This window comes from Hippopotamus amphibius, chromosome 11, assembly GCF_030028045.1.
Source record: "Hippopotamus amphibius kiboko isolate mHipAmp2 chromosome 11, mHipAmp2.hap2, whole genome shotgun sequence".
In the NCBI taxonomy this organism is placed as follows: domain Eukaryota; kingdom Metazoa; phylum Chordata; class Mammalia; order Artiodactyla; family Hippopotamidae; genus Hippopotamus; species Hippopotamus amphibius.
In genome coordinates, this window is record NC_080196.1 from 91,754,382 (window position 1) to 91,781,702 (window position 27,321).

The window sequence follows — 27,321 nt, forward strand, 5'->3', positions numbered from 1 at the left end:
ATAAGAAGCAACACGTAAATAAAATAGATTCACCATCTAAAGAAGCAAACTCTAATGCAGGAAATTGGATTTGTTGCCTTAAGTCATAAAATTTTTGTTTAGGAAATTGCATTTGTTTGCTAAGGTTGTGAAATGAGCTCACTAGTGAATTGGTTTAATTCAGCATTCTGCACATGGTGTAGACTTTCTTGCTGGCCAGAAAATCTCTAATTCCTGGGTTTGTTCTTCTCAGGCTTATAAAGGTCTAATAAATAAACTGTCACTCTGGCAGCTTTAAATCGAAACAAACTGAAACTTTTATTTTTCCCTAACAGAATCGTAAATGTTTTGAGTTAAATTTGATCCCAATATTTGAGTGATCCAGAAGAAAAGTGCTATGATTTGTGAACATTACTCTTCCTGTCATATAGAAAAGTTCTGGGTGTAACCAAGTTGTACCAAACAGATCCATGTTGAAGTTGTAAATGGAATCCTACTTCATAAATTCACAGGGGTACTTGTTATCTGGCAAAGTATCTTGATCTAAAACCATGTACTATACCTAATTTTACTGTTTTTATATTTTTAAGATTTATATATATATTGATTATTACTTTTAAATAGAAGGCTGTGTTAATATTGCATTTCACTCTTTCCATCCCTTTTCCTTCTATGAATAGGCTACAGTAGTGAATGGCTACCATGTAAATAACACCTCATCTTGGGGTAACATTTTACAGGTCACACAGACTGTCTCATTTGATCATCAGAATATCTTGTATGGTGGGTTTTCCTCCCATTTCACAGATGAAGGAACTGAGGCTCTGAGAGATTATGTGACTTCCTGAAGGCAACCAGCCAGTAAGTGACAAAGTCAGGATGCTGGTCTTCTGATGCCAAGTCCTGTGTCTTTCCAGTGCTCACGATGTCACATTTGGGAATCAAGCTTCTCTCTTTCTTCAGGGAGGCTCTATCTGCTGAAGCAGTCAATATAAGCACGTGGAAAGCTTTGGACTTCTGGCCACATTTTTGCTGTGGCAGAGGCCTGTGCCTCTAGTAGCATGGCTTAGGAAATGACATTTTAACTCACTGATCTACATTTCTGAAAAACATTTCTTTTTGCAGGGAGACATTTGGGCCATTTCCTGGTTAACATTTGCAAAGTGCTGCAGGAAACTCATTAGCTTAAAAGAAACATGATTACAACAGTCACATTTGGAAACAGAAGGTAAGGTGTTAATTATTAACAAGAAATCACCCCAAAGATGCAACACAGAATGATTAACAGAGCTGTTGGGATTGTTAGGACGGAATGAACAGAGGCCCGGAAGCCATTTCCAGAGCAAGAAAAGGCCCGGCTCCTGCTCTGGGCAGTGACCGCACCCCAGCAAGAGCCCAGTGGGAAAGAACAACTTGTGATTCTTGTTCAGTTACAATTCTTGCTTATTAAAATGCATTAAGCCATTCCAATGCCTACAAGGTGACAGATTCAGGCTTGGTCGAGGCACCAGCATTTGCAATCCAATAAATTCAACCACCCTCAGTGAACACGGGTGGTGGGCCAGGCTCAAAGCTACAGCCTTGGGGGCCTGGTGAGGAACAGGAGGCACAGCTGCTCTTGGGACTCCGATCATTCACGGGGGACAATGGGGATGAGACGCAATTCCCCATACTACAAGCCAGAATGGACCTTGCTGAAGACCTGGGTGCCTTTAGGAAGAGAAGGAATGGTACCTAAAGAGCTGGTTGCTGGTGAGAAGCAAAATTAACTAGTGTTTCCACAGCATCTTCTATATGCCAAGCACTGTGTGAAGTGTTCCCTGTTATCTAATTGAAACTTTGTGGCACAGTATCTCTCAGTTGGGTTACTGTGTCCATTTCAGAGATCAGCAAACTGAGGCTTGGTGCACTGACTTACCCAGGGTCACATGGGTAAGTGGCCAAGCCAGACTCACATTCAGGGGGGCCTAATTCCAGGCCCCATCCTCCCAACTGCTCTGCTCTCCTTCTGAAGAAGGAGAGCATTTGGAATCAGCCCAAGGAATGGTGGGTGGAAACAAGGACGTGAAGGGTGAAGCATTTGGGACGCAGGGATTTAAGAAGAGCCAGGGGAAATTAGAAGTTTGGTCTATGAAGAATCTTGTATGTCAGGCTTGGGAGTCTGTGCTTCTCTTGATAAATGATAGGGGCCTTTGCATATCGAACCATCTCTCCTCAGTAAATTGGGATGGATTGGGTTTATCTAGAAGCCAATGTTTTTCTAAGAACACTTAACACATAAATACAGAAACGAGACTTACTCTACTATGGTCAGACTGGAAGAATGTAAATTCAGTAACACAAATGCACTGATTCTCAACCATAAGCCATTTCACTTGTCAACAAGTTACGTCATCAACAGGTGTGACAACAATGCCACAAAAGGACAAAGCAGACACTCTGCTGAGAGAGAACAATAACCATCCCAGGCTTTCCAAAATACATCAGTTGACACACCGATAGGCATTTAATTTTTATTTTAAAAAAGCATTTTTGGCATGTGTTTTATGATTATAAAAGTAATACATGCTCATTGCAGAAAACTTGGAAAATATAGAAAAGCACAAATATAGGTCTGCCTTACTTACAACACTAGCTGCTGGCTCTCCTACATGGCTGCCGTTTGTCTCTTTACAAAACACTCTAGTATTTTTCTAACGTGTGAAGCATTCCCTCAGTCACTCCCTAGGGTTCTGTTCACACCGATGACCAGTACTGATCACACCTGTTAGGTCCTCAACTTCCTTTTGTGTCTTTTTCTCTCCCTTCTCCTCTCCCTTTAAGAAAGACCCACCTCATGAGTGACTGAAACCAGGGACCAAGTTTTACGCACATCCCTGCCCTGACCACTTAGCAAGGTAGCACTTGAACTTTCCTTTCTCTTTCATTCAGTCAACTCTTCCGTGTCTAGTGTTTAAAAGTAAGAAATGTCAAATCATTACCTTAGGTTGGCATTCAAGTGAATAGGCATCTCATGGAGAAGAAAAACTTCAAATACACAAGCATAAAGGTAAGCTGTAGATCAGGTATAAGGGGAGAAATCACCCTTATTTGTCAAAACGGGCTTTTCCCAAGGGGCAATAGCTTCAGATGACTTCCTGAATCCCCCCCCCCGCCCACCCCTACCAAGTTAACATTAATTAGTACCTACTGAGTACTTTTGAGGTATATAGGAGATACAAAATATACAAGAAGATGAGGTGGGACCTTTAGCAGCTTTGGGGAAAGACCTATAGGTTAAAAAACTTTCGAATGTGGTAAAACATGTTAGGCAGCAGAAGATGGCTAGAATAGTCTGGGCTCTCAGAGATGCGGGTTCTTCCCTGATGGAGGGGATCAGGCATTTGACCCAGGTCTTGGCGTTCAGACAAGAGATGCACTGAGATGTGCACGTGTGTACGTGTGAATGTGTCTGGGTGGGTGGGGGAGGGGATTCGAAGCAGAAAGAACAGACTGGGCAAAGGCAGGGAGCCTAAGAGACCAAGCAGTGTTTAGGGAAGAGAGGGGCCAAACTTGACTGACGCAAAGAGAGTAGCAGAAGAAAAAGCTGGAAAGGAAGAGTGTGAACCCATGGCGGAGAGCCCAGAATGGCAAGCTAGAGTTTGGACCCTATTCCCACTACAGTTTGGAACTCTTCAGTCATTCAGCAAATGTTTCCTTATTGTCTGCTATGTGCTGGGCGCCGGGATAGATACAGTGAGATACAGAAAGAAAAATAAGGCATGAGCTCTTGCTCTCGCCACCGAATTCTAGGATGACATAACATTCTAGAAGTATAGTTTAAACTCAAAGAGGATTTATGAAGAACAAAACAAAACTTGCCAAAAGGCAATACTAGTGATAAGGATTTTTTCTTTTTTGGTTACTTATTACTGAGCAACAATATCCCAAAAGTTACTGACTTAAACCAACACTCACTTGATTACTTACTCGTGACTCTGCAATTGAAGATGGGCTTGGTGGGGAGAGCTTGTCTCCCTCCACTTGGTACCCGCTGGGCTGGCTTGACTGACTGGGGTCTGGCTGGAACGGCCAACTCGTTGCATATGTCTGGGTCTCAGACTTCACAAAGGTTGGTGTTGTGCTGTGCCCTGCAGGCCTGCAAGCTTTGTACTTGCCCAGCCTTGAGGCTGAAGAAAAAGCCCAGAGACAGTGATGGGGACATCAATGGCTTATTGACCAGGGGATCTTATACAAAGGGTCCTGGAGTGATACCCCACCGTGTGCAGCAGGCAGGACATAGCATATCTTGCTACTCAGGGGAGAAGGAAGCTACCATTTATAGGGGGAATTGACTTCAGGTGGACTCATCAGTTACCAGGGGCTAATTAAGCCCTATAATTAAGAGGATTGGATAGTCAAGTGAGCGAAGCAGGGCCTGGCCGAGCGGGGCAGGTACAGAGAGCAAGAGCACTGGCATCTTGAGTAGCAGAACCATGTAGCTGGGTTCCTCAGTTCTCCTCCACGTGGCAACTCCGTGCAGCTAGCTTGGTCTTCCTTCCAAAGTGGAGACTTCAGACATTCTTCTTCATTCCTGGCAGCCTGACTTCTCACCTGGCAGCTGGCTTCCCCCAGACTGCAAAAGAGGAAGCTGCTGGGCTCTTAAGGCATAGCCTAGAAACGGCATATGGCACTTCCAGAACATGCTAATAGTTAAAGCAGGTCCCAAAGCCAGCCCAGATTTGAGGGGAGGGGTTTACACAAGGACATGAATATCAGGAGGCATGATACATTGGAGGCCACCAAAGGAACAGTCTACCGCAGCTCTTGAAGTCAAATAATTCAACAGCATCTTCCATAATTGTAATCACCTGAGGGGCATTAAGTGCACAGATGGTAGTACTCTAGAGCATGTAACCTGCCTGCCCCACTCTACCCCGGCCTCTTTGAAAGCTAGCAGAATGCAGTCATTTCTCATGCCACTCACTGATCACTCACTAGAACTGCATTAGGTTCTGAATCAACCTTGCAACATAGTTTCAAACAGGCCAACATCTGGGAAGGCAGAGGGCTCTTAGCTCAGGACCATCCCACCAGCTTGCTCCTGAGTCTGGGTCATTCCCAAGAGCTTCTGCTGTCAAGTACCCAAGCTTCAAAATAGGAAAAAAGAAACCTCATGCCTGACTCCAACTGCCCCTTTGGCCACCTCCCACAGGACACACCTCACCCCGTCCTCTGTGTTACATGGACCTGTCTCTGGAGAGCCAGGGCAGAAAACCGAATTCCTGGTTCTCAGACTGACATTAAGATCCCTCTGTAGCATTTATGATGCTCTTGAGTTTTCCATTTCTAATACTGAACATAGTTTGTCCAGGTATGACCCAAATGCCAAGTTCAGTGGCGGTATCAGAATTTCCAAAGGAGAAGCTTGGGAAGCAATTTGGTTGGAGGGCGGGTGGGAGGAAACTTTTTACATGGGTAATGTGAACTCATAAAACCAGGCTTCATCACCAAAAAAATGACATAGTAGCCAATATTAATAAAAATATATACTTAGCTCACACATTAAATAAAAATGTGTACTTAGTACATACAAAAGTGAAAGTTAATTGAGTTAAACAGAAGAGCAGAAGCTGCAGGTTTTTTAAATTTGTTTTATTCTTTATGTTTCTAACCATCGGTCAATTATTCCAATAACAAGATGGTGTCACACACTGGTGGAACATAGGCTCCAGAAGTCAGGGTTAGAATTCCGGCTCCATCAATTGCTGGGTCACCTTGGGCAAGTTACAAGGGTGAGTCAACAATTATCCGCACTCCCATTCTATTAAAACTTCTGTTGGTTGCACTGTCTTATCAGTGCTTTCCATTCAAGGCTACAGTCTCCCTAGTCACTACTGTGCACATGTGATTGTGTTACATCAGTTCATTTGTAACTGCGGTGCAAGCAAAAATGGATGCCCCACTTGTTATTTGCACGAAAGAAGAGCAGCGTGCAGTGATTCATTTTTTGTGGTCTGAGGGTGTACGGGGCGCCATTATTTATCGAAGACTTTGTGCACAGTATGGAAAAGTGTTTTGTTGCACAGAAGTGTGTCTGAATGGATAGAGAAATTCAAGGAAGGTCGTACAAGTGTTAGCCATCAAGAAGGAGCCGGATTCACTTCTGATGAAGAAGTGAAGACAGCGGTGCATTTGTGGCTCGCAGCTCAGCCTAAAACACTTTTTAATGAGGGACTACGAAGTCTGGTTGACAGATGGACAAAGCGTATTGAAAAGCAAGGAGGTTATGTAGAAAAATGATGTATTTGTCTTTTCTAAAAGTTAATTAAAATAAATTCTACAGCTAGAATGCGGATAATTGTTGACTCACCCTTGTACTTCATTTCCCTGTGCCTTAATTTTCTCATCTACAAAGTGAGAGTAGTAGCAGTACTTTTCTGACAGCTTGTTGTGAGTATTACATGATACTTGCAAGTGCTCAGTGAGTGCCCAGTAAGTTACACACATTCTCAGTGCATGTTATTCATTATTATTAATCCACACATTACCACTAGCTTGAGGTTTTTCAACACATGCTTCATCGATTGTTTTTCTCTTTGTTAATTCTTGTTTGGAATGACCTTGGAGGCAATGAATATTGAAGAGGATGAGAAGCTAAATACCCCCTCCACAGCAACCTCTTAATACCTTGGCCAACTTTGCATAGGTCTCCCCAAGAAAAGGTGTTAAAAGCAAATGACAAAGGATCAATAGCAGATTTTTTTTTTTAAAAAGTCAGGTAATATTTATTCTCCTAAGACTTAGAAATTAAAAATAAAATTAAACATAAAAATCGGTGACAGAGATATCCTTAAGGAGGAAAAAGCTGAGAAATAAGCACTAAATCTACATCTACTTTAAATGTTTTAAAGAAAGTATGCACCTTCTCATTAAATTTGCATGGGGAGAAAATGAGACATATAAAAGCTACTTAGAATTTACTTCGGATGTAATTATGCAATCCCACGGTATTATTTTTGCCACCAATTGCTCTCCCAACATCCCCTTTTCTAGCACAATGACCAGAGGCAGCAGAAGCGTCCGAAGAGTTAAAAGAGGGGGAATATCAGCCCCTAGCAATGTGTTCACTGGAACCATTTCCCTGCTGCTCTGTGTTTACAGGATTTTATTTGCATAGAAGAACTGCAGGAGCTCTGGATGGTAGTGGCTCTGAAAGAAATTGGCAAAGGGACACGTGAGGAAGGGCTTCAGTAAACCTCCTTGACGCGAGAACGAGCAGACAGTTGTCAAAGGCAGAGCGTGAGATAAACAATCTTCAGGTTCTCAGAGGGGGAGGTATCATGACCTGCATTCACCCAATGATCTAAACTGGAACTGCCAGTGTATTTTGTGTATAATTTTCTGGGCGTTTTGCCATTTATATTGCATTATGGGTCAATTCCCGTTGAAACATACTTGGCCTGAGCTGCTTTACAAGGGTAACAGCCTGGTGTGCCCCACCACTTTCTGCGTTAACATCAGGAGGGCAGGGACCCTGGGATAACCTCACTCACCAGCTGCCGGCAGAGTTTAGGGTTCCTTTGCTCCTCTTCACTCTGGAAGCTGTTTTCCTTCCTTTGTCTCAGATACGGAGAACAGGCTCGAAACGTTGTTTTGCAAGCCTGAGAGAAATAATATTACTATCTTACTGTCGAAAATATTTTAAGGAAAGGGGTTGCACACCACCTGTGGTCTGGGGGCCACTAAGAGTGTGAAAGTCACTTCCAAGAAGTTTGAAAACTTGAACCTTAAAGGGTTTATGCTTATAAAACAACCTTGTCTATAATTTGCAGCTGGTGGAGAGGGCAAAGCTTCACAGTTTACCACTTACTGTTTCATCAAAAGTAGTGCTGGATTCCTAAATTCAGTCTCAATCTCTTTCTCTCTCTCTCTCCACATACCCTCCCCCTCCACCCACCCCCCACCCCCACCCTCCCCCCCCCCCGCCGCCCCCTGCCTCCCTCCCTCACGCAGCATGCAATACCTTAAAGAGGACAGGTGATTTGGTGGAACCCTTTGCTCCTGATGGTTCTGAAACACTCCCTTGCTCCAAAGCAGCCCTGGGGTTGATCCAACCCCATTAGGACACATTTTCTCCAAGAATAAAAAGCTTCATAGGAAACTAAGAAGCCAGGGGTGGGAAATCTGTCCCGGGTGCAGTGACAAAAGCTAACTGGGTGTGAATAAATATTCTCTGATGGGGGCTGCTGCACGGAGTAAGCCAGCACCTCGCTGCCCACCCCCTCCATTCACCTGAGTGTATCTTGCATTGACAGGTGCTGGCACCGGGCAGGGGGGTGGGAGCAAATGGAAAATAACACACCTGCTCAGAGAGCGATTAGTCCTTGTGTGGGGGGCACTTTCTCCAGGATTCACAGGGATACACCGCTGGGTGTTCGTACGTGAACTGGCAGGAGCTGAGGGCTTGGCGTCAACTCAGCAGGGCTGCCTCCCAGCTCCCTTGAGGAGTGACACCAGGTTTCACGTGGTTGGTTGGAGAGTCCCGGGCTTACCTTGGCAACCTGGGGATTCCAGTCCTGTAAGTGGGTCAGGAGGGAATCTTGAGTCTGCGTCACCTGACAGGTGAAAAATCTCTTCCATTTCCGCCCAGCAAAGGCAGCCAGTTGCCCAAACAAGACAAAGGCCGAATATCTCAGGCTGTCATTCTCCTGCAGGTCCCGGGTGAACAGAACCACAAACCCAGGGTCAGTACCAAAAGGCAGCTGCATCAGAGAACAGCACAGCCCTGATTCCTTGCTGTGAACCACGTTACAGGTGGGCCATCACGCCAGTCTACGGCACCCAGCTGGCGGGGTTGGGGACAGACAGCCGGGCTGAGTCTGCAATGACCCTCTTCTCCAGCAGACGAGAGGGTTAGACTGGGGGCTCACTGGTGCTGCTCCCAGCTTCCCAGCGTTTTTCTTCATTATTTAATGTTTTGGAGATTGATTATATTTACATGGTTCGAAGTTCAAAATAACCAAAAAGGTTTATAAAAAAATGAGTCTCCCTTCCTACCCTTCTCCTGCCACCAAATTTCCTTCCCCACAAAGTCATAAGTTCTGTGTGTATCCCTCCAGAAAATTAAGGGAAAAAAATGAAATATATCTTAGAGAGCCCTTTCCCACATTTTTACACAAATGCATGTGGACCACCCCACTGTTCTACACCCTGATTGTTCATCAAACAGTTTCCCTGGGAGCTCTTTCCATGTCCATCCATAAGGGGATTTTTGGAGGCTGCATCATAATTCACCTGACCTGTCTGCTGCCTATTACTTCCAGCATGTTTGTCAGGCCATCTCGTTGTGTTTGGTCTGAGTTTCTCCCACCTGCAGCAGAAATAATTCTGTTTCTTCCCTGGCGCCCTGCCAGATCTCCCTGCCTTGGGTCTGACTCGCTGGTTTGCCGCCGATGCACGTCCGTGGCTTCGGCCCTTCCTCCCTCCCCCAGGGGATCTGTCTGGTCTCAGTATGTCCCTGCACAGGCGAGGAGACGGAGGCCCAGGGCATTTCCATGATTCGCCCAGAGTCACACCGTCAGGGAACAGAGAACCAGGGTGGTAACCCAGCCTCCTGACTCGTGGTGAAAGGATTTTTTATCAATGTTTCTCGATCCTGCCCAGCTCCAGATGAACCAGAAGGGACTGGGCTGGGACAGGCCTCCTCCCCTAGAACTGGGGGTCACAGACGCTGGAAGACTGGAGGCCATTGATCATCTTGTAAAATATTTAAAAGAATTATTTGGCACATGTGCCACATACGGAAACTGCCTTAATGTTGCACTTCAGTCTTCTATGTGTGTGTCTGTGTGTGTGTCTGTGAGTCTGTGTGTTTAATTCAATTCAACCAGCGTTTATTGAGGCCTGACTCTATCCGAAGCATGACCCTAACGTTATGAGACATACAGAGATATATAAGGGGGTGTCTGCCCCCCTGGAAGTCTGACAGTCATCTGATGGGGGTCCAGCCCAGGCAGGCAGTGAAGAGCACTGTGACAGAGACACAAACTGTCAGAAAGAGCTGCCCATGAGTATTCCTGGGTTTCACCATGACAAGAGCTTTCTGATCAAAAATTACAGTCGACCTGGGTTTAAAAAGTGATTGCATGGCAAACAAGCCCCGGCCATTGAGATGGTACCTCCAGAGAGGTTTAGATTTATATATGCTTATATTCCAGGGAGGTGGAGCAGAGACCCTCCTCTCCCCACCCCAGAGACGCCTGGGGTACATCCCAGAGCAAAGGGCTCGCTGTCTCTCTGAGCAGGAGGAGAGGAAATCGTGGCAGTAGCTCTTCTATAAGCTCCAAGTTCCATAATTTTGCAGTTTCTTTTCCTCCCGTGAGGTGTAGGCACCTGGCTCTTGCTGAGTTGCTCCTGGGGAATTAGATGTGGGGAACTCACGCAAGATGCTCTGCAAGTAAATGCAAGGTCTGTTCCCTGTTCTACCGGTCTTGCTTGTGTGTGTGTGTGTGTGTGTGTGTGTGTGTAACTGGGATAAGCTAACTAATTAGCCTGAGTCCTCGCATTTTCTGTATCTTTGCACTTTTTGCTCAGCCTGTCTTGTCACCTAACAGTTAAGAGTGCAGGCCCTGGGCAGATGGGCTGGTTTCAGATCCATTTACTGGCTCTGTGATCCTTGGGCAAGTTACCTAACCTTTCTAGGCCTCGGTTTCCTGTGCTGTAAAGTGAAGATAGTGCCTGTCTCACAGGGTTATTGTGCAGATTACATGAGATCATCCATGTAGACGGCCTAGCGCTGTGCCTGGCATACAGTAAGGGCTCACTACACGCGACCTGCTCTTGTATGCTCACATTTATGAGAGCATCAAATACACGTGCACATCACCATCAGTGTATATGTACTCCCTGCTCTGTCACAAAGAAATCTCCTTGAGGGGTGGTGATGGACTCCTACACATCTTTATACATCTTCCATAGCCCCCAGGACAGTACCAGTCTCTCAACAAGATTTCTTAATAAATAAGTGAATAATAGAGGCCTTGTTTCCAGGGCTCACATTTGACTTTAAGAACCAGGAATCTGCCTGCGTCGTCTCACTTACGTCATCTAGCAAAGTCCTGGTCTGAAGGGTGATGTCTATGAAGAAGGAGCCCAAGCCTTTCCCCTGGATCTTGCCCAGGATGATGGTCAGGGCCTTCATGCTCTCGTAGATGACTTCAGAGCTCACGGGGTCATACAGTCCTTGCACCAGCAGGTCTAGGACAATCTTCTTATACTTTTTCACCTGTTATCAAGGTTTGGAAAGCATTAGCAGCACAGGAATTGCTCCCCATGAGTTGAAAAGCAACTCCACTTCTAATCATCCAATAACCTGGGACCTGGACTAGGAGTCCATGGCCTTCTTCAGCACCTGCTACAACTACTCTCAGCAAAATATAAATGCCTCTGTTAACCTGACCCAAGAGCCCAACTCGGTCTTGGAAGGAGAACAGAAAGAGCAGTCTGGAGGACTTCCCTAGTGGCACAGTGGTTAAGAAGCCACCTGCCAATGCAAGGGACACAGGTTCGACCTCTGGTCCAGAAAGACCCCACATGCTGCAGGGCAACTAAGCCCGTGAGCCACAACTACTGAACCTGTGCTCTAGAGCCCACGAGTTACAACTACTGAGCCCACGTGCCACAACTACTGAGCCTGTGTGCTGCAACTACTGAAGCCTGAGTGCTTAGAGCCCATGCTCTGCAACAAGAGAAGCCACTGCAATGAGAAGCCCATGCACAGCAACGAAGAGTAGCCCCCGCTCGCCACAACTAGAGAAAGCCCACATGCAGCAACAAAGACCCAACACAGCCTCACCCACCCAAAAAAAGAAGAGCAGTCTGGAGCAGGGCCTAAGGGTGGGTGAGGTTGGGGAGGGCACATCAAGGAGGGTGGTGGACCTGAATGACCTAGGCATCTGAGGCACAATGGGTACCTTTATAGGGGATAAGACGAAATGGTCACCGAAGTTGACAGATGCTGCAGGAAGAGGTGGGGAAAACATCTTTTACTAAACAAGTATTAATTATTAGAAAAATTAAATTCACCAGAGCGTGATGTCTAGCTGTGTGTTAATCTGGCCTGCAGCTCTGTTTCCCAAGGCTGATGATACTGATGTGTGATGACCCTAGGATAAGCCCAAATGAGTCGTGTGTGCCTTTGTACAGTGTCCTCCCTTGAGCGTAGAAGGAGCCAGTGACTTGCTTCTGGCCTCTCAAATATTGTGTGGGCCAAAAGGTTCGTTCGTTTTTTTTCCGTAAGATGCTTTAGTAGCGTTTAGTTGTCTTCAACCTCATTCCAAACTATTTTGTTAGACTGTATTGTGATAGCTGTCGTATCAGCATGCATTTTAAAAAAAAGAAAACTTATCCAAATTGGTGAATTTTTGTGTAGCTATTTCAATATTGAAGATGGAAGAAAAAAGCAACATTTTCGTCATATTATGCTTTATTATTTCGAGAAAGGTAAAAATGCAACTGAAATGCAAAAAAGAAAAAAGATTTGTGCGGTGTATGGAGAAGGTTCTGTGACTGATTGAATGTGTCAAAAGTGGTTTGTGCAGTTTCGTGCTGGAGATTTCTGCATGGACAACGACGCACCATGGTCAGGTAGACCAGTTGAAGCTGACAGCGATCAAATCGAGACATTAATTGAGAACAATCAATGTTATACCACACAGGAGATAGCCAACATACTCAACATATCCAAGTCAAGCACTGAAAATCATTTGTACCAGCTTGGTTATGTGAATTGCTTTGATATTTGGGTTCCACATAAGTTAAACAAAAAAACCAAAAAAAACTTTTTTGACCGTATCTCCGCATGTGATTCTCTTCTTAAACATAATGAAAATGTTCTGTTTTTAAAACAAATTGTTCTCCAGTCCATTCTCTGTATCTGCTTCCTTGTTCTTGTCACTGAGTTCATCAGCAGATACAGAGAATGGACTGGAGAAGTCAAGGTATGGGAGGGGGCGGGGGATGAAGGGGAAACTGAGAAGAAGCGAGAGTAGCACAGACATATATATACTACCAACTGTAAAATAGTCAGTGGGAAGTTGTTGTATAACAAAGGGAGTCCAACTCGAGGATGGAAGATGCCTTAGAGGACTGGGGCAGGGAGGGTGGGGGGGACTCGAGGGGGGGGCGTCAAGGAAGGGAGGGAATACGGGGATATGTGTATAAAAACAGTTGATTGAACCTGGTGTACCCCCAAAAAAAATAAAAAATAAAAAATAAAAAATATCAAATTGTATACTTTAAATATATACAGTTTATTGTATGTCAATTATATCTCAATAAAAGTTCTTTAAAAAAAAAAAGAAACAAATTGTGATGGGCGATGAAAGTGGATATTGTACAATAATGTGCAACAGAAGAGATCATGGAGCAAGGGAAATGAACCACCACCAACCACACCAAAGGCCAGTCTTCATCCAAAGAAGGTGATGTTGTGTATATTGTGGGATTGGGAGTCCTCTGTTATGAGCTCCTTCCAGAAAACCAAATGATTATTAATTCCAACAGGTACTGCTCCCAATTAGACCACTTGAAAGCAGCACTCAACAAAAAGCGTCTGGAATTAACTAACAGAAAACGCATAATCTTCCATGAGGACAACGCAGGACTGCATGTTTCTTTGACGACCAGGCAAAAACTGTGACAGCTTGCCTGGGAAGCTCATCCGCCGTATTCAGCAGACATTGCACCTTCGGATTTCCATTTATTTTGGTCTTTACAAAATTCTCTTAATGGAAAAAATTTCCATTCTCTGGAAGACTGTAAAAAGCACCTGGAACAGCTCTTTGCTCAAAAAGATAAAAAGTTTTGGGGAGATGGAATTATGAAGTTGCCTGGAAAATGGCAGAAGGTAGTGGAACAAAATGGTGAATACGTTGTTTGATAAAGTTCTTGGTAAAAATGAAAAATGTGTTTTTTATTTTTACTTAAAAATCGAAGGCACTTTTTGGCCAACCCAATACAGCAGTGGTGATGGACGTCATTCCCATGGTTCCTTTACATGATAGAAGACTCCATCTAGCAGACAGGAGTGGGAGACACTCCCCTGCTGGGCGTGAAGAAGTGAGCTGCCCTGTTGTGAGAGGGCAAACCCTGGGAGCTGCCGGCGGCCAGTCGGCAAGGAAACAGGGACCATGGTCCCACAACTGGAAGGAAATCAATTCTTCCAACAGCCCCTTAAGCTTGGAAGATGACCGTGAACTGCAGAAAGGACTGCAGTCTGGCCCACACCTTGATGGCAGCCTTGCAAGACCCTGAGCAGAGGACCCAGCTAAGCCATACATGGACTCCTGATCCAATGAAACCTTGAGATAATAAACGCCAAGTCCCCGATGTACTGTTACACAGCAGTAGACAACTAGTACATGAAGGCCCACATCCCAGTCCTGAGCACTCCAGGCCACGCGGGCTGGCTGAGGACCCCCACCCTTCCTACCTTGTCCGGGGTCTCATTGGCCATGGTTCCCAGGCCTCTCATTGCCATGTGACGCTTTTTAACACTGGGATCCCGGGCTTTCTCTGCCAAGATGAAAAACACATTCTTCGGAGGCTCCTGCTTCTGGAGCCTCAGCTTCCAAGACACCTGGGTGGCGAGTCCAAAATGTACTGATTCGGGAGTGTTCAGAGTCACACTCTACCCATCGCCAACCCTAATCCCTCCCTCTAAAGAAAAGCCTGTGTTGCCTGCTCGATTTTACTCTTTCTTTCTCCACCTAAAGGCACCTGTTTTTTGCTGGGAATATATTAGTAATGAAGAAATGGATGGAGGAAGAGGAAAGGGGTAGAGAAAAATAATGTTGAGAAAAAATATATTGAGGTAGGTTTGGGGGGATTAGGCAGCTGTGGGTGTGACAGAGCTAAGGAAAGGGGGCTTTAGAAGCATTGTTGTGATCTGAGAACAGGGATTCTTTCACAGGACAAGGTTCCTTCTGTCCCAAAGAAGAGGTGCCTTGACCTTTCTTCCTCCCCCAGCTCCTCTCTGTTTTTCTGCTCTACTTTGTAGCTAAACCTCGAAAGATGTGTCTATACTTGCTTTCTCCAGCTCCTCTCCTTCATTCTCTCTTGAACCTCTGCAATCAGGCTGATGTCACCCATACCCCACCCCCTCCCTGCCCCCAGTGTGGCTAAATTCCAGGGTCAATTCTCACTGCTCATCTCACTCAACCTCTCAACAGCATTTGACACAATTAGCAAAGCACATCTACAAGCATTTCAGGGCACCTGAACGCTGTCCTACCTCAGAATGCAAGCATCTGAGCAATTAAGATTAGGAAAAGAAATGCATAAACAATGCAAATTGGGAAGTGCTGCGTGGCTGATGCTGAAATCTGTACTTCAAGGACTAAACTCTAATTAACTGCAAGGCAAGAGAGAAGCTTTTAGAGCATTTAATCCCGGATGCCAGGATGGCCCTGGCATTCTGCACATCACAGGACATGGCAACATGTGCTGGAGTCAGAACCAAGATGATGCAAGATCCAGACAAGATCCAAGAACAAACCACCTCCTCACCATCCTTATTGGTGGGTGGGGGCTGGAGACAAGACCCACAGCCCTATTTGGTATGCGGGTGGTTACCAAGTCTCATCAGTATTTCTGAATATTCACTGCAGTTCATTCTACATTTTTATCATTAAGTTTGCAGCAAGCTAAATTATTCTCATCTTCGTTACATAAAATTCTATTCATGTTAAAAGAACTGTCATCAAACTTTTTTTCAGAAGAAGGAACCTCAGTAGAAGGAATAGAAGGAACCAAAAACTAAGGCAGAGCAGCAAGGACACATATCACCAACTGCCTGCTGAGAGGGGACATTTGTTCATAATAATTTGTCTCAGACCTTGGAAAAGAAAGACATCACTGATGTCCTTTTCTTCTTGGGCTGGGCGGTGGAGATGGAAAGGGGCTGGCCCAGCACTCCTGTCTGTGATTGGTCCATGGAACTAAAAAAAAGAACAAATCATCATATGAGCCACACTCTTTGAAGCCTCATCATTGACAAGCATCATCACACAAAGCCCTGTGCCAGGGTAAGAATATAAAGAAGCAGCATCCCTGAGGCCTGTCCTCAGGATGTCTCCTTGGTGAGGAGATGCAGCAGTCACATCAAAAGATCAAGAGCAGCACCAACATTGCTAATTGTCAGGGAAATGCAAATCAAAACCACAATGAGACCCAGAGAAAACCATAATCCAAAAAGAAACATGTACCATAATGTTCACTGCAGCACTATTCACAGTAGCCAGGACATGGAAGCAACCTAAATGCCCATCAACAGATGAATGGATAAAGAAGATGTGGCACATATATACAATGGAATATTACTCAGCCATAAAAAGGAATGAAATGGAGCTATATGTAATGAGGTGGATAGACCTAGAGACTGTCATACAGAGTGAAGTAAGCCAGAAAGAGAAAAACAAATACCATATGCTAACTCATATATACGGAATCTAAAAAAATGGTACTTATGAACACAGTGACAGGGCAAGAATAAGGATGCAGATGCAGAGAATGGACTGGAGGACACGGGGTGGGGGGCAGACGGGGGGCGAAGGGGAAGCTGGGACAAAGTGAGAGAGTAGCATAGACATATATACACTACCAACTGTAAAACAGATAGCTAGTGGGAAGTTGCTGTATAACAAAGGGAGATCAACTTGATGATGGGTGATGCCTTAGAGGGCCAGGACAGGGAGGGTGGGAGGGAGTTGCGGGAGGGAGGGGATATGGGGATATATGTGTAAATACAGCTGATTCACTTTGGTGTACCTCAAAAGCTAGTACAAGAGTGTAAAGCAATTATTTTCCAATAAAGAGCTAAACAAACAAACAAAAACCACAATGAGGTATCACCTCACACCTTGGACTTCTTCCTTGAAGAACTGGGTGGTGAGCAAGGCTCTTTTTTCTCTGTTTACAATGTATAGAGTTCGTAATTTTTCCATGTATATATATTATTTAAAATATATATTGTAAATAAATACATCTTGCAAAGTGATTCTGATCTACAGCCTGATTTGAGACCCACTAGCATAAACCAGTGCTTCCCAGACTGTAAGGTACACTTGAATCATCAGAGGAACTTGTTAAAATGCAGATTCGGACTCAGTGGGTCTGGGGTGGGGGGTCCAGATTCTGCCTTTCTTATAAGCTTCCAGGTGACACCAATGCTGCTGGTCTGGAATAACATGCTTTGAGGGCAAGGATGCAAAGTTAGGACCTACAAGCGATAAGAGAGGACCGTGGGCTGGAAGAGCTGGTAGAGACGTCCCCACTGCATGTGGGCGAGCTTTAATGGAGAGGCAGAGTGTATTTCACACATTAGGATTCCAATGGGATTCCATGCAGTAGGTATCACGGAAGTGGCAGTGATAACAATAGAAAGGGTGAAATGCAAGGCAACAGGAGGTAGTTAAAGGCCAGCTGTGCAACACCGACCGCTACAGAGTTTAGTTTTAATTGCATTTTGTAGATAAGAGTGAACCATTGATATGTATTTTTGAGATTAAAGCCATGTAACATACAATTAACTATTTTAGTGACATTGTGCCATCAAAACCTTTATCTGGTCCTAAAACTTTTTCATTACCCCACAAGAAAACCCCATACCCATTAAGAAATCACTCCCCATTCTGCCCTCCCCCCAGTCACTGGCAACCACTAACCAGCTTTCTCTCTCTATGGATTTACCTACCCTGGAGATTTAAAATAAGTGGAATCCAATAATATTATGACCTTTTGTGTCTGGCTTCTTTTTCTTGGCATGATGTTTTTTGAGGTTCACCCACGTTGGAGCATGTATTGGTACTTCATTCCTCTTTATGTCTGGATAATACTTCACTATACCCATAGGCCACATTTGTTTATCCATTCATCTGTTGATAGACGCTTGGGTCGTTTTTACCTCCTGTGTGTTATCAACAGCTATGTGAACATCCATGAACAATGGTGTACAAGCGTTCATTTGAGTACCTGCTTCGATTGTTTGGGTATATACCCAGGAGTGGAATTGCTGGGTCATACAGTAACTCTATGTTTAACTTTTTGAGGAACCGCCAAACAGTTTTCCAAGTGGCTGCAATTTCCCCACATCACCAACACTTGTTATTTTCCAGTTTTTAAAATTTTTATTATGACATTCATGCTAGTGGGTGTAAAGTGATATGCCATAATGGGTTCGATTAGCACTTTCTTAATGACTACTGGTGTCTTCTTGTACGTTTGTTTGTGATTCACATATCTTCTCCAGAGAAATGTCTATTCAAATCCTTCGCCCATTTTTATCTGGGTTGTCTATCTTTCTGTTTTTTAGTTGTTGAGTTCTTTATGTATTCTGGATACCGGACCCTTATGAGATGTATGATTTACAAATGTTTTTTCCTATTCCTTCCTAGTCTTTTCATTTTCTTGATGATGTGTTTTATGCACAATAGTTTTTAGTTTCGACAGAGTCTAATTTACCTATTTTCGTTGCTGTCGTTGCTTAGGCTTTTAGTGTTAAAACTAAGAATTCACCTGCCAAATGCAGTCATGAAAATTTACGCTGATATTTTCTAAGATTTTTATAGTTTTATCTCTCATGCTGCTGATCCATTTCGAGTCAATTTTGTGTATGGTGTGTAGTAGGGGATCAACCTCATCAGAACCATGGACCTTTATTGGTTTGGGTTTTTTAATTTTTTTTTTAGTAGGAGAAATGGCAGACAAGTAGCTGCAGTGGTTCTCAACCCTAGCTGCATTAGAATCACCTAAGGAACTTTTAAACATCTTAATGCCCTATTTACACCCCAGACCACGTCTACCATCACATCTGGAGGAAGGCCTAGGCATCAATAATTTTTAAAACTCACCAAGTAATTCCAGTGGGCAGCCACTGAATAGAGTGACTAGTGACCAATCATCTTGTTTTGTCCCTGTGATATTGTGATTTATAATAAGAAATACATATTTGGTCTTGATCCCCGTTCCTGGCACAAAACCCCTGGAATTTCCTAAGTGATTAGAGCCATAAAGGTATCTTCTACTATGTTGATGAGGTGACTGTAGGTCACCTAAGGGTGGGGGCTGGCTGCCAGGGGAACCAGTTCTACAATTAGATGGTGGGAACTTTCAGTCTCACCCCCTCTTCTCCTGGGGGAGAGAAGGGCTAGAGATTGAGTTCAGTGACCAGTGGTGAGTGATTGAATCAATCGTGCCTAGGTAATGAGGCCTCCCCTCCCCCACCACCAAAAAAAGGATGGAGAGCTTCTGGATTGGTGACCACATGGAGATTTAGGGCGAGTTGTGAACTTGGAGAGGGCATGGAAGCTCCTCACTCCTTCCCCCTGTCTTGCCCTAAGCATCTCTTCCATCTGGCTGTTCCTGAGTTATATCTTTTACAGTAAACCGGTGATCCAGGAAGTAAAATGTTTCTCTGAGTTTTATGACCTGCTCTAGCAAATTAATAGAACCCAAGGAGGGGTTGTGGGAACCTTTCATCTATAGCTGGTTGGTCACGGGTCATGGAAGACTCTCAAGCAGTGCAAAGTACATGAGTGCCCAACATGGACGATTCAGGCATGGTGAGAAAAACACAGGGCTTCACTCTAGCTCACCACCTCCCCTCTCCCCAGCACAAGATAAAAACTGTGATCTAGTTCAGTCTCGCATTGTCAGGGCTCCTCTCCATCTTTGGGGCAGGGAAAGCAAAGCATTTCCCACCATGTGGGCTGAGCCTCCTGCATTGGAGTCCCCTGGAGGGCTTGTTACAAGCGCCAGGTCCACTCCATAATCATGAGATCAGTGTCTGGGAATTGTAGGGCCTGAGCGCTGCCCATTTGCACAAGGTGCCTGGTGATGGTAGAAGAACCCCTGGATACTCCGGAGGAAACTAACTACCTTCAGAAGTGGCATACTCCTCTCACACAGACACGAGACCCCAGAAGCAGGAGGAGCAGCTGGGGCCAGAACACACGAGAGGGGAGAAGTCAGTGTCTTTGCAGAGAAGGGGGGATGGAAGGCACATGTTTGTGAAGCACACTGAATTTCTCTTTTGAAATAAAATTAAAACCACATCAAGCTGTACAGGCTATAATTTGTACACACCTCTTGGATACTACTCTTAAATTAAAAGTTTGCTTTAAAAAATACAACAAAAGTAAGAGTTAATTTGGAGCCACTGAACCTGTCACCTGAGCTTTGTGTCTCCTGAGGTTGCAGCCTCTTAATGACCTCCTTCCACCCACCTTTCCTGCTGCCAGCCTCCCTCCTCCTCTCTGGCAAATTAAGTCCTTTGGACACAACCCAATCAAATCAAAGGATCATCTCCACCTGTTGCAATACTGCATCTCTGAGAGGAATGTTGTAAATAAACTATGAAGAAACAGAGTATACGGATTCAAAGACTTCTTAGCTCTTCGTAACTCCACCTACAAGCCCACTCGCCCCCAAAGAGCCATTCTTCGCTAGGAGAGTTGGCTGCTTCTGGTGGGTTGCTCTGGGCCTCCCAGGTGCCTCGGTCTACGGTGACTGAGTCCGGGAGGACACCTGGACACCTTGAGTCTAAGGCAAGGCTCTGCTTTTAGTTTCATTTATCCCTGCGCACGTTACTCACTGAATTCTTCTCCGTCTGGGAAGTCCTCCCCTCTGTGCTAATGCCCTGTCTCCGATGGAGACAGTTTCACGGTCACCGAGACCCTGAAGCTTGTCTTCATTGCCACGTTGTGTTCCTACCTGGTTTTCCTGAACAGACATGGATTTGGGGTGACTTGACTTAGATGAGTTTTGTGCCTTATGCTGACTCCCAGATGCCTTTGCAAATTTAATTCCTTCTAACTCAAAATATTAGGTTTATAGTCAATAATCCTATCTTATTGAAACCAAAAGCTATATTATGAAGGCCAAAAGTACACAATACTTTGACCTTATCAGTAAAATAAAGGAAAGAAACTGTTAGATTTGTAACAATCCTTCCAACACTGAAACTATTAATGATAATAATATTAGTAGCTACTATTATTGGACACTTACGTATACTGGGCACTATACTTTGCACTTTTTATACACTGCAGGAGAGGCTGTTTAGTTGACCTCTGCTTAACCAACTTGCCAGTTAACCTTTTTTTGCAGCCCCTCTGCGAACAGTACCAACCAATGCTTGTGGCTGGCAGTACCCACTGCTAACTTCTGCTCCACTAGTCCTTGTAGGCTTAGCAAGAATCGGTTTATGACAACTGTACTTATTATTGTAACTGTGAAATGTAAATATTATAGAAAACGATGAAATAGTATACAAAAAAAGGAAGTTGTTTCTTTGAAAGCAAAATTGAATATTTTGGAAGGATTCAAAAATGGGAAGCTGCTTAAAAAAAAACTGCTTGTCCAATTGGGATTTGTATGGACAGAAGTTTGGAAACAGTCTTAATAACCTGGAATGATTTACTGGAATTGGGATGATGGTACAGAAAGTGATATTACATGTGTCTTCCCATAAGTCTTTAAATTCTCACTACATTGACAGAAACCAAAACTAGAATTCATAGATGAGGTATTATGCAACTCAAAAAAACACCCACTAGAGAATCCATGATCGAAGAAAAGGCCATGGCCCTACATTGAAGATTGGAAAATTCTATATTTTAAGGTAAAATATTTGATATATGTATCATGTCTTATAATTCACTCTTTTAACCAACTTCTTCCATAAGGTCTCAAAAATTCAGTCCCAAACTCTCAAATAAAAGGTCTTTTTTGTATTTCATTTAACCTTTACAATAATCTTGAGAGACAGGTTTACTCATGCCCATTTTAGAGGAGAAGCTGGGGTTCAGAGTAATATAAACGACTCACCTGAAGTAAAATGGCTAGTAGTGGCAGAGGTGAGTTCCAGACTCCAAAATCTACACCCTCCATCACTATGTTCTAAGCCTATATCCAGCTCCTAGACGGTGTCCTGCGTGCTGACCAGGTAAGGACACACGGCAGACACTTCAGTTTGAATCATCAGTACCTCCCCTTCAGTCCCCTCCCATCTAAAGCTGTTAATACAATGATTTTAATATAATCATCTATAACCCATCTATTGATCATAGATAGATTGACATAATTCGTGAAAAGGAAAAAAAAAAAGGCTTTATCAACATTTCCTAGTATAGTTTTACAAAGAGAACGTCAACTCTCTGATACAGTGACCCGAATGATATTCCAGAAACGACTGGGGAACCCAAGTGGGCTGTGGTCTCTTCCCTCCGCAGCCTGGGCCGCCCCAGCCCGCAGCCCTTACCTGCGGCGGTCACGTGGTGAAATGCGGAGGGAGTGGCCGGAGCGCAGGTCCTGGACGGCGCGGAGAGCTATTGCTCCCGGGGGAGCAGCCAGATGGGATGACTCGGCTCAATTTTCCCAGCCCTGAATTCCTAACGTAGAAGAAGGGAATTAAGAAGGTGAAGCAGGGTCTGTTCAGGATAACGGGTCAGAGCAGACTGTTGGAAAGTGAGACTCAAAGGAGGAAAAACAAAATCAAAGTTTAGATGGGATTGACGTGGGGGAGGGAATTGTCCTCTGGTACCCACAAGGTTGTTCTAGGTTGGCACGAGCATCCCTTGTGCCCTTTACATCCCCAAACTGGGCTGTGTTTCCCCTTTTTTCCTGTGCTGTGTTTTCCCCTTATTCGCCCCTCACTCGGAGTCCCACCCACAGTTTGCAAAGAAAGGACTGCAATTCTGAGGCTCCTTCCTCTGCACCTAAAGAAAGGGCTCTGCCCAGCACCGTTCCCCACGTGGCCACTAGATGGCGGCAGCACTCAATGGACCGGTTCCAGGCAGCATCCTCACACAGCAGCCGCTGCAGCACTTCCCTCCCTGATCCTGTTGGAGCAGCTTTTAATCTCAGGACGGAACACTGTGTTCCAGGCCAAGCAGCCTCACTGTGACTGATTGGTGCACCACCAGCCAGAGATTTAACCGTTGATGCCCCTTCCTGCCCAACAAACACCATAGGTCCTGAAACAACTGATTTAAACCCTCAACAATTTGAATGATTTATTGGGAAAACAAACCAAAAAAAACCTGGGTACTTGCAGAATTGGGGAGCCTCCCTCCCCCCATCATTCCTCCTTCCCTGGACTCTCCACCCAAGTGCATAAATCTGTTTATCAGTAATTATTTATTGTCTGGTTCTGTGTTAGGTGATATGGGCCATGTGTCCTAAAAGGAAAAAATTATATTTTCAAAGCTCTAGGAGCTTACTGTTACGCTAATAGGTAATGTTTATCGAATATTTCTATGTGTCAAACATGGGGGTAAATACTGAATAGACGATCTTGTTTGATTCCTAGGTTAGTACTCTCATGATCCTCATTTTCATAATGGGGAAACTGAGGCACAGAGGTGACCTTGCTAAAGGTCACATGGTTAATCAGTGGCAGAGTTATAATTCAACCACAGGCAGGCTCATGTCAGAGCTTAGACCCTTAGCCATGAGGCTAGGCAGTGGGAAGGTTTGGGGAATCTAACTAGGAGACAGGTGGACAAATATAAACCAGAGAAGTGTATCAGAGTGGAAGGTTGGGTGAAGAAAGCAGAGGGAGAAAAAAACCAATGCCCTGAGAAAACAAGAATGAGACTAACACAAAGCCCTCTTTGTGTGCACAAGGGTACCCGGGTGACCTCCGAGAATGTAATTTGAACAAAGAAGCTAGACTGCAGAGTTGGAGGGCTATTTGGAAAGAGGAAATGGAGACATCTTGCTGCAAAAGGAAGGCAATAAATAGACTAGAAGGAACAGCAAGGTCAAGAAAGGCATTTTGGTTTTGTTGTGTGATTTTAAAATAGAATAATGCTTGGGCATGTTTGAAAACAGTTGCAAGGGAGACCTAAGAGGTGGGTAGAGCATGCAGTAAAAAGTGAAATAGGAAGAGCTGAAAGGAGGGTCAAGGCGACAGGGGACAGGGTTAGCTCTGGGGAGGAGGGAGTGACATGTCCCCTCTTTTCCTCTGAAACTGGGAGACAACCACAGAGATAGAGACACATCAGCATGAAAATGAGAAGGATGAGCACGTTCAGTTCATCCAAATCAGCCTCCATCTTTTCGGTAAGACCAAAGTTAGGTTATCTGCCAAGCGTGGGAATAAGATTGGGGAGGTCATACCCTTGCACCGAACTAATCCGTGTGGTGCTTAGGATGACCAAAACGCAGATGAAATTAAACCAGGCCACAGAAGCAGCTGGAGAAAGAAAATCTGTGCTGCCCAAGTGTAAGGATTCTCTGCCAAGTCTCACTGGTGACTCATGACTGAAATGTACCGCCCCCATCCATGGACAGAAATACAACAGATAGACTATTAATAACCCCTCATGTCTAAAGTTTCTTTGTACTCAGGTGTTGAGACATTTGGCAGAGAGGTAATGGCTTCCGCATTTGCCAAATGGGAAAACAAAAGGGCAGACAAATTTTCCTGTTTGGCTTAAAGTCACAGAGAAAATCAGGGTACAACCAGAACTGGTACCCAGGAGCCTTACTGATCCAAATTCAGCTCTATTAAGCACTTCCCACAAAGGGCATGGGCATAGCTAATGGCCCCAAAGGATCGACACAGCACAAGCTTGGAAAGCATCCAGACCAGGACATAATGCCAAAACAACAAAGGTTCTCCTAACATGGCCTTAGGACACAGCATAGCTCTTCTGGGAATTAGAGGGGAAGTGTGATTGCAACAGATTGATGTACGAATGATATGATGTCTTTCACATACCATAATTACTTAATTTTATTGTTTAACAACTCTATTTTCACTCTCAATATTTCCTTATTGTCAGAATTTCCTTATTGTCAGGGGTTGATGCCACTGGGAAAATCAGAGGGTAATTATTGAGTCTGCATTACTGATGAAAAGGGCAACAGGCAGAACTAAATCAATCAGCGATTCACTTTCGATTTAGACTTGGCAAATGAGGATAAATAACCATCAGCGATCAACATGGTTTGATCTCCAGGGTCAGGATTTTCAGAAGACCCTCCTTCTGTGCTTGCGCGTAGTCTCATCAGGAAACTTGTCTCAAAGGGGTGGTTTTTAGTTTCTTCCCTCTCATCTTCTTTCAGGAACTACCCTCAGGTCAGGCCAAACCCTTTCTTGATTATCACTTCTAAAAAGAAATCAAATTGGCTGCCTGCTTGGCCACTAATTGGGGATGCCAGCTTCTCATTCATTCATTCGTTCATTCATTCCTCGTTCTTCAAATACTTATGAAGATCCTACTTTCAACAAGCCCGAGCGCTCGTCAGGTGGCACTGTGCCCTCCAGAGACCACCGGGAGCGGAGGTGAGACATGGTCTTATGTGCCCATAGGAGCTGTTAAGGGCCACGGAGAGGACGTGACAAAGAGCAGACCCTCAGGATATCCTTCGTAAAAGAAGGCGCGTCAGCACTGGGCTTACCAGAAACAGTTTTAGCACAGGGAGTCAGGGAAGAAAGGCAAAAGCGTTCCAGGAGGCAGGTGGAGCACGGGCATGGGGGCCCAGCCAGAGGACCCTGGATGAACCAGGGAACCTCATGCTCCCCAGACCCTCCCACAAGCCCCCCGCAATGACGGGAGTCCAGAGCTGCCTCAGGCAGGCAGACATCCCTTGGGAGGCTCTTCTCAAATGTCACCCCCCCCCCCCACCTCGCGTTTGCCTCCCACTCTACTACATGTCTGGTTTATTTTACTGTAAAAGCAGTCGTCTTTTTGTCTCACATCTTTGAATAAAGTAGATGCCATCAGAAGAAGCACAGGGTTTAGCCCCCTTCTTCAAATACCCTCAGGCACAGAGAAGCAGGAGCCTATGAAGTTTCTCCAGTTCTACAAACTATGAACAGAAAGCTGCTCTCGGGGACTTCCCCGGGGGTGCAGTGGTTGAGACTCTGAGCTCCCAATGCAGGGGGTCTGGGTTTGATCCCTGGTCAGGGAACTAGATCCCACATGCATGCCGCAATTAAGGAGCCGTGAGCCACAACTAAATGAGCCCGTGAGCTGCAGCTAAAAGACCTGGCACAATCAAATACATAAATAAAATGTTTTTTAAAAAAGAAAAAAAGCTGCTCTCAGCCGTCTCCTTGTCCAGCCCACCATGCAGCTGTCCTGCCTTCTGTTTTCCTGACTAAAGACCTTCCTACTTGAAGGTCTTTATTAGTACCAGGATGCAAGAATATGGTCAAACTCATTTGTAAATAGCCTGCAATGATCTCTGAAAATGCTTCGCTATTTGCTTGACCCAGAAAACCCACAAAATTATGCAAATAGAGAGGTCAAATCTCCATGTTCACTGCCCAGACCGCTGAAGTGTGCACATCTGAAAAAGCCACCAAGTCTCTGAAAGATGTCACTTTGCAGAAGCAATGTGCGCCCCTCCATCATCACAATGGCAGAATGCCCAGGACAAATGGTGGGGCTGGCCAGCGTTGGCGGCCCCTATAGAGTGCTGAGTGTTTGCTGCAAATTCTTTAATGTGCAGAGAGTAATACTGAACTTAAGTGCTCTGATGTCAATTCTCTCTGGGCATTGAGCACACCCAGGTGAACAAAGCCAAGATGTGCCTCTGGATTTACAGTGCTCATGGTGGGATTAACCCCAGCGTGAACTCTTTCTGCCACCATCCAGTGAGCCTTACTGGAAAAGGGCAGACTGTTGCACAGAAGAAAAAGTCATCCCAGAAGAAACTGAAGAAGCAAAACTTATGATGCAGGAATAAATTCAGCATTAAACAAATGCAAATAAAAGTAAAAAAAAAAAAAAAGTTCAACATTAAACAGTTTTCCTATCTAAGACATTAATTACCCCTACACCATCACCAACACCCGTACTTCCAAAAAATAATCATAAACATATATAAACGTTTTCCGGCCCAACTGGTTAAATCTATAGAAATCAATGAACTGTGTTGAACGGCAAGGTTTAATAGGATCGGTTGAATTCAGAAAATATTCTGTGCTGTCTTACCTGAACTGGGTGATGAGGCTTCTGCCACAGACCTCATCCTGATGAAATGCCAAGTGATTACCCCCAAGAATGCCATTGTCCTTTAAACAAGCTCGGGGCCAGCCATAAGCTGTATTTTGTCCTTGAAGATGAAACATTAAACAGATTAGAGTTTTATCACAAGAGGGAAATACGCAATAAGACCTTTTTAGGCTATCTGCCCCCTGATAGTTGCTAGAGATTCATTACAGGCCATGCTGTTTTGCAAACTTTGAAGATTCTCATGTTAGCGTCCTGTTTCTGCAAGGGCCCAGGGAGAAAGCTACACGAGCTTCATCCTGGAAGAGAACTGGATCAATAGACAGCACCATGA

At 44.6% G+C, this 27,321-nt stretch overlaps 1 protein-coding gene across 1 annotated transcript; it reads right to left on the minus strand.

Moving 5' to 3' along the window:
* Positions 1–6,834: 6,834 nt before the first annotated feature.
* Positions 6,835–27,043, minus strand: MRO (maestro). Its single transcript, XM_057699826.1, has 8 exons — positions 26,970–27,043; positions 22,280–22,409; positions 15,857–15,959; positions 14,453–14,599; positions 11,063–11,245; positions 8,514–8,669; positions 7,515–7,622; positions 6,835–7,170 (listed from the first exon to the last, which is right to left on the minus strand). The coding sequence occupies exons 3-8, from the start codon at positions 15,953–15,955 to the stop codon at positions 7,117–7,119; spliced, it is 747 nt and encodes a 248-aa protein (XP_057555809.1). The 5' UTR covers positions 15,956–15,959; positions 22,280–22,409; positions 26,970–27,043; the 3' UTR covers positions 6,835–7,116.
* Between the last annotated feature and the right edge of the window lie 278 nt (positions 27,044–27,321).

Excerpts from the sequence above, each read along its gene's own strand:
- MRO (XM_057699826.1), bottom strand. The coding sequence starts at position 15,955 with ATGGACCAATCACAGACAGGAGTGCTGGGCCAGCCCCTTTCCATCTCC. Across the intron at positions 11,246-14,452 it reads CCAATGAGACCCCGGACAAG|GTGAAAAAGTATAAGAAGAT; the intron begins GTAGGAAGGGTG and ends CCTTGATAACAG. Across the intron at positions 7,171-7,514 it reads CTAAACTCTGCCGGCAGCTG|AGCCACTACCATCCAGAGCT; the intron begins GTGAGTGAGGTT and ends AATTTCTTTCAG.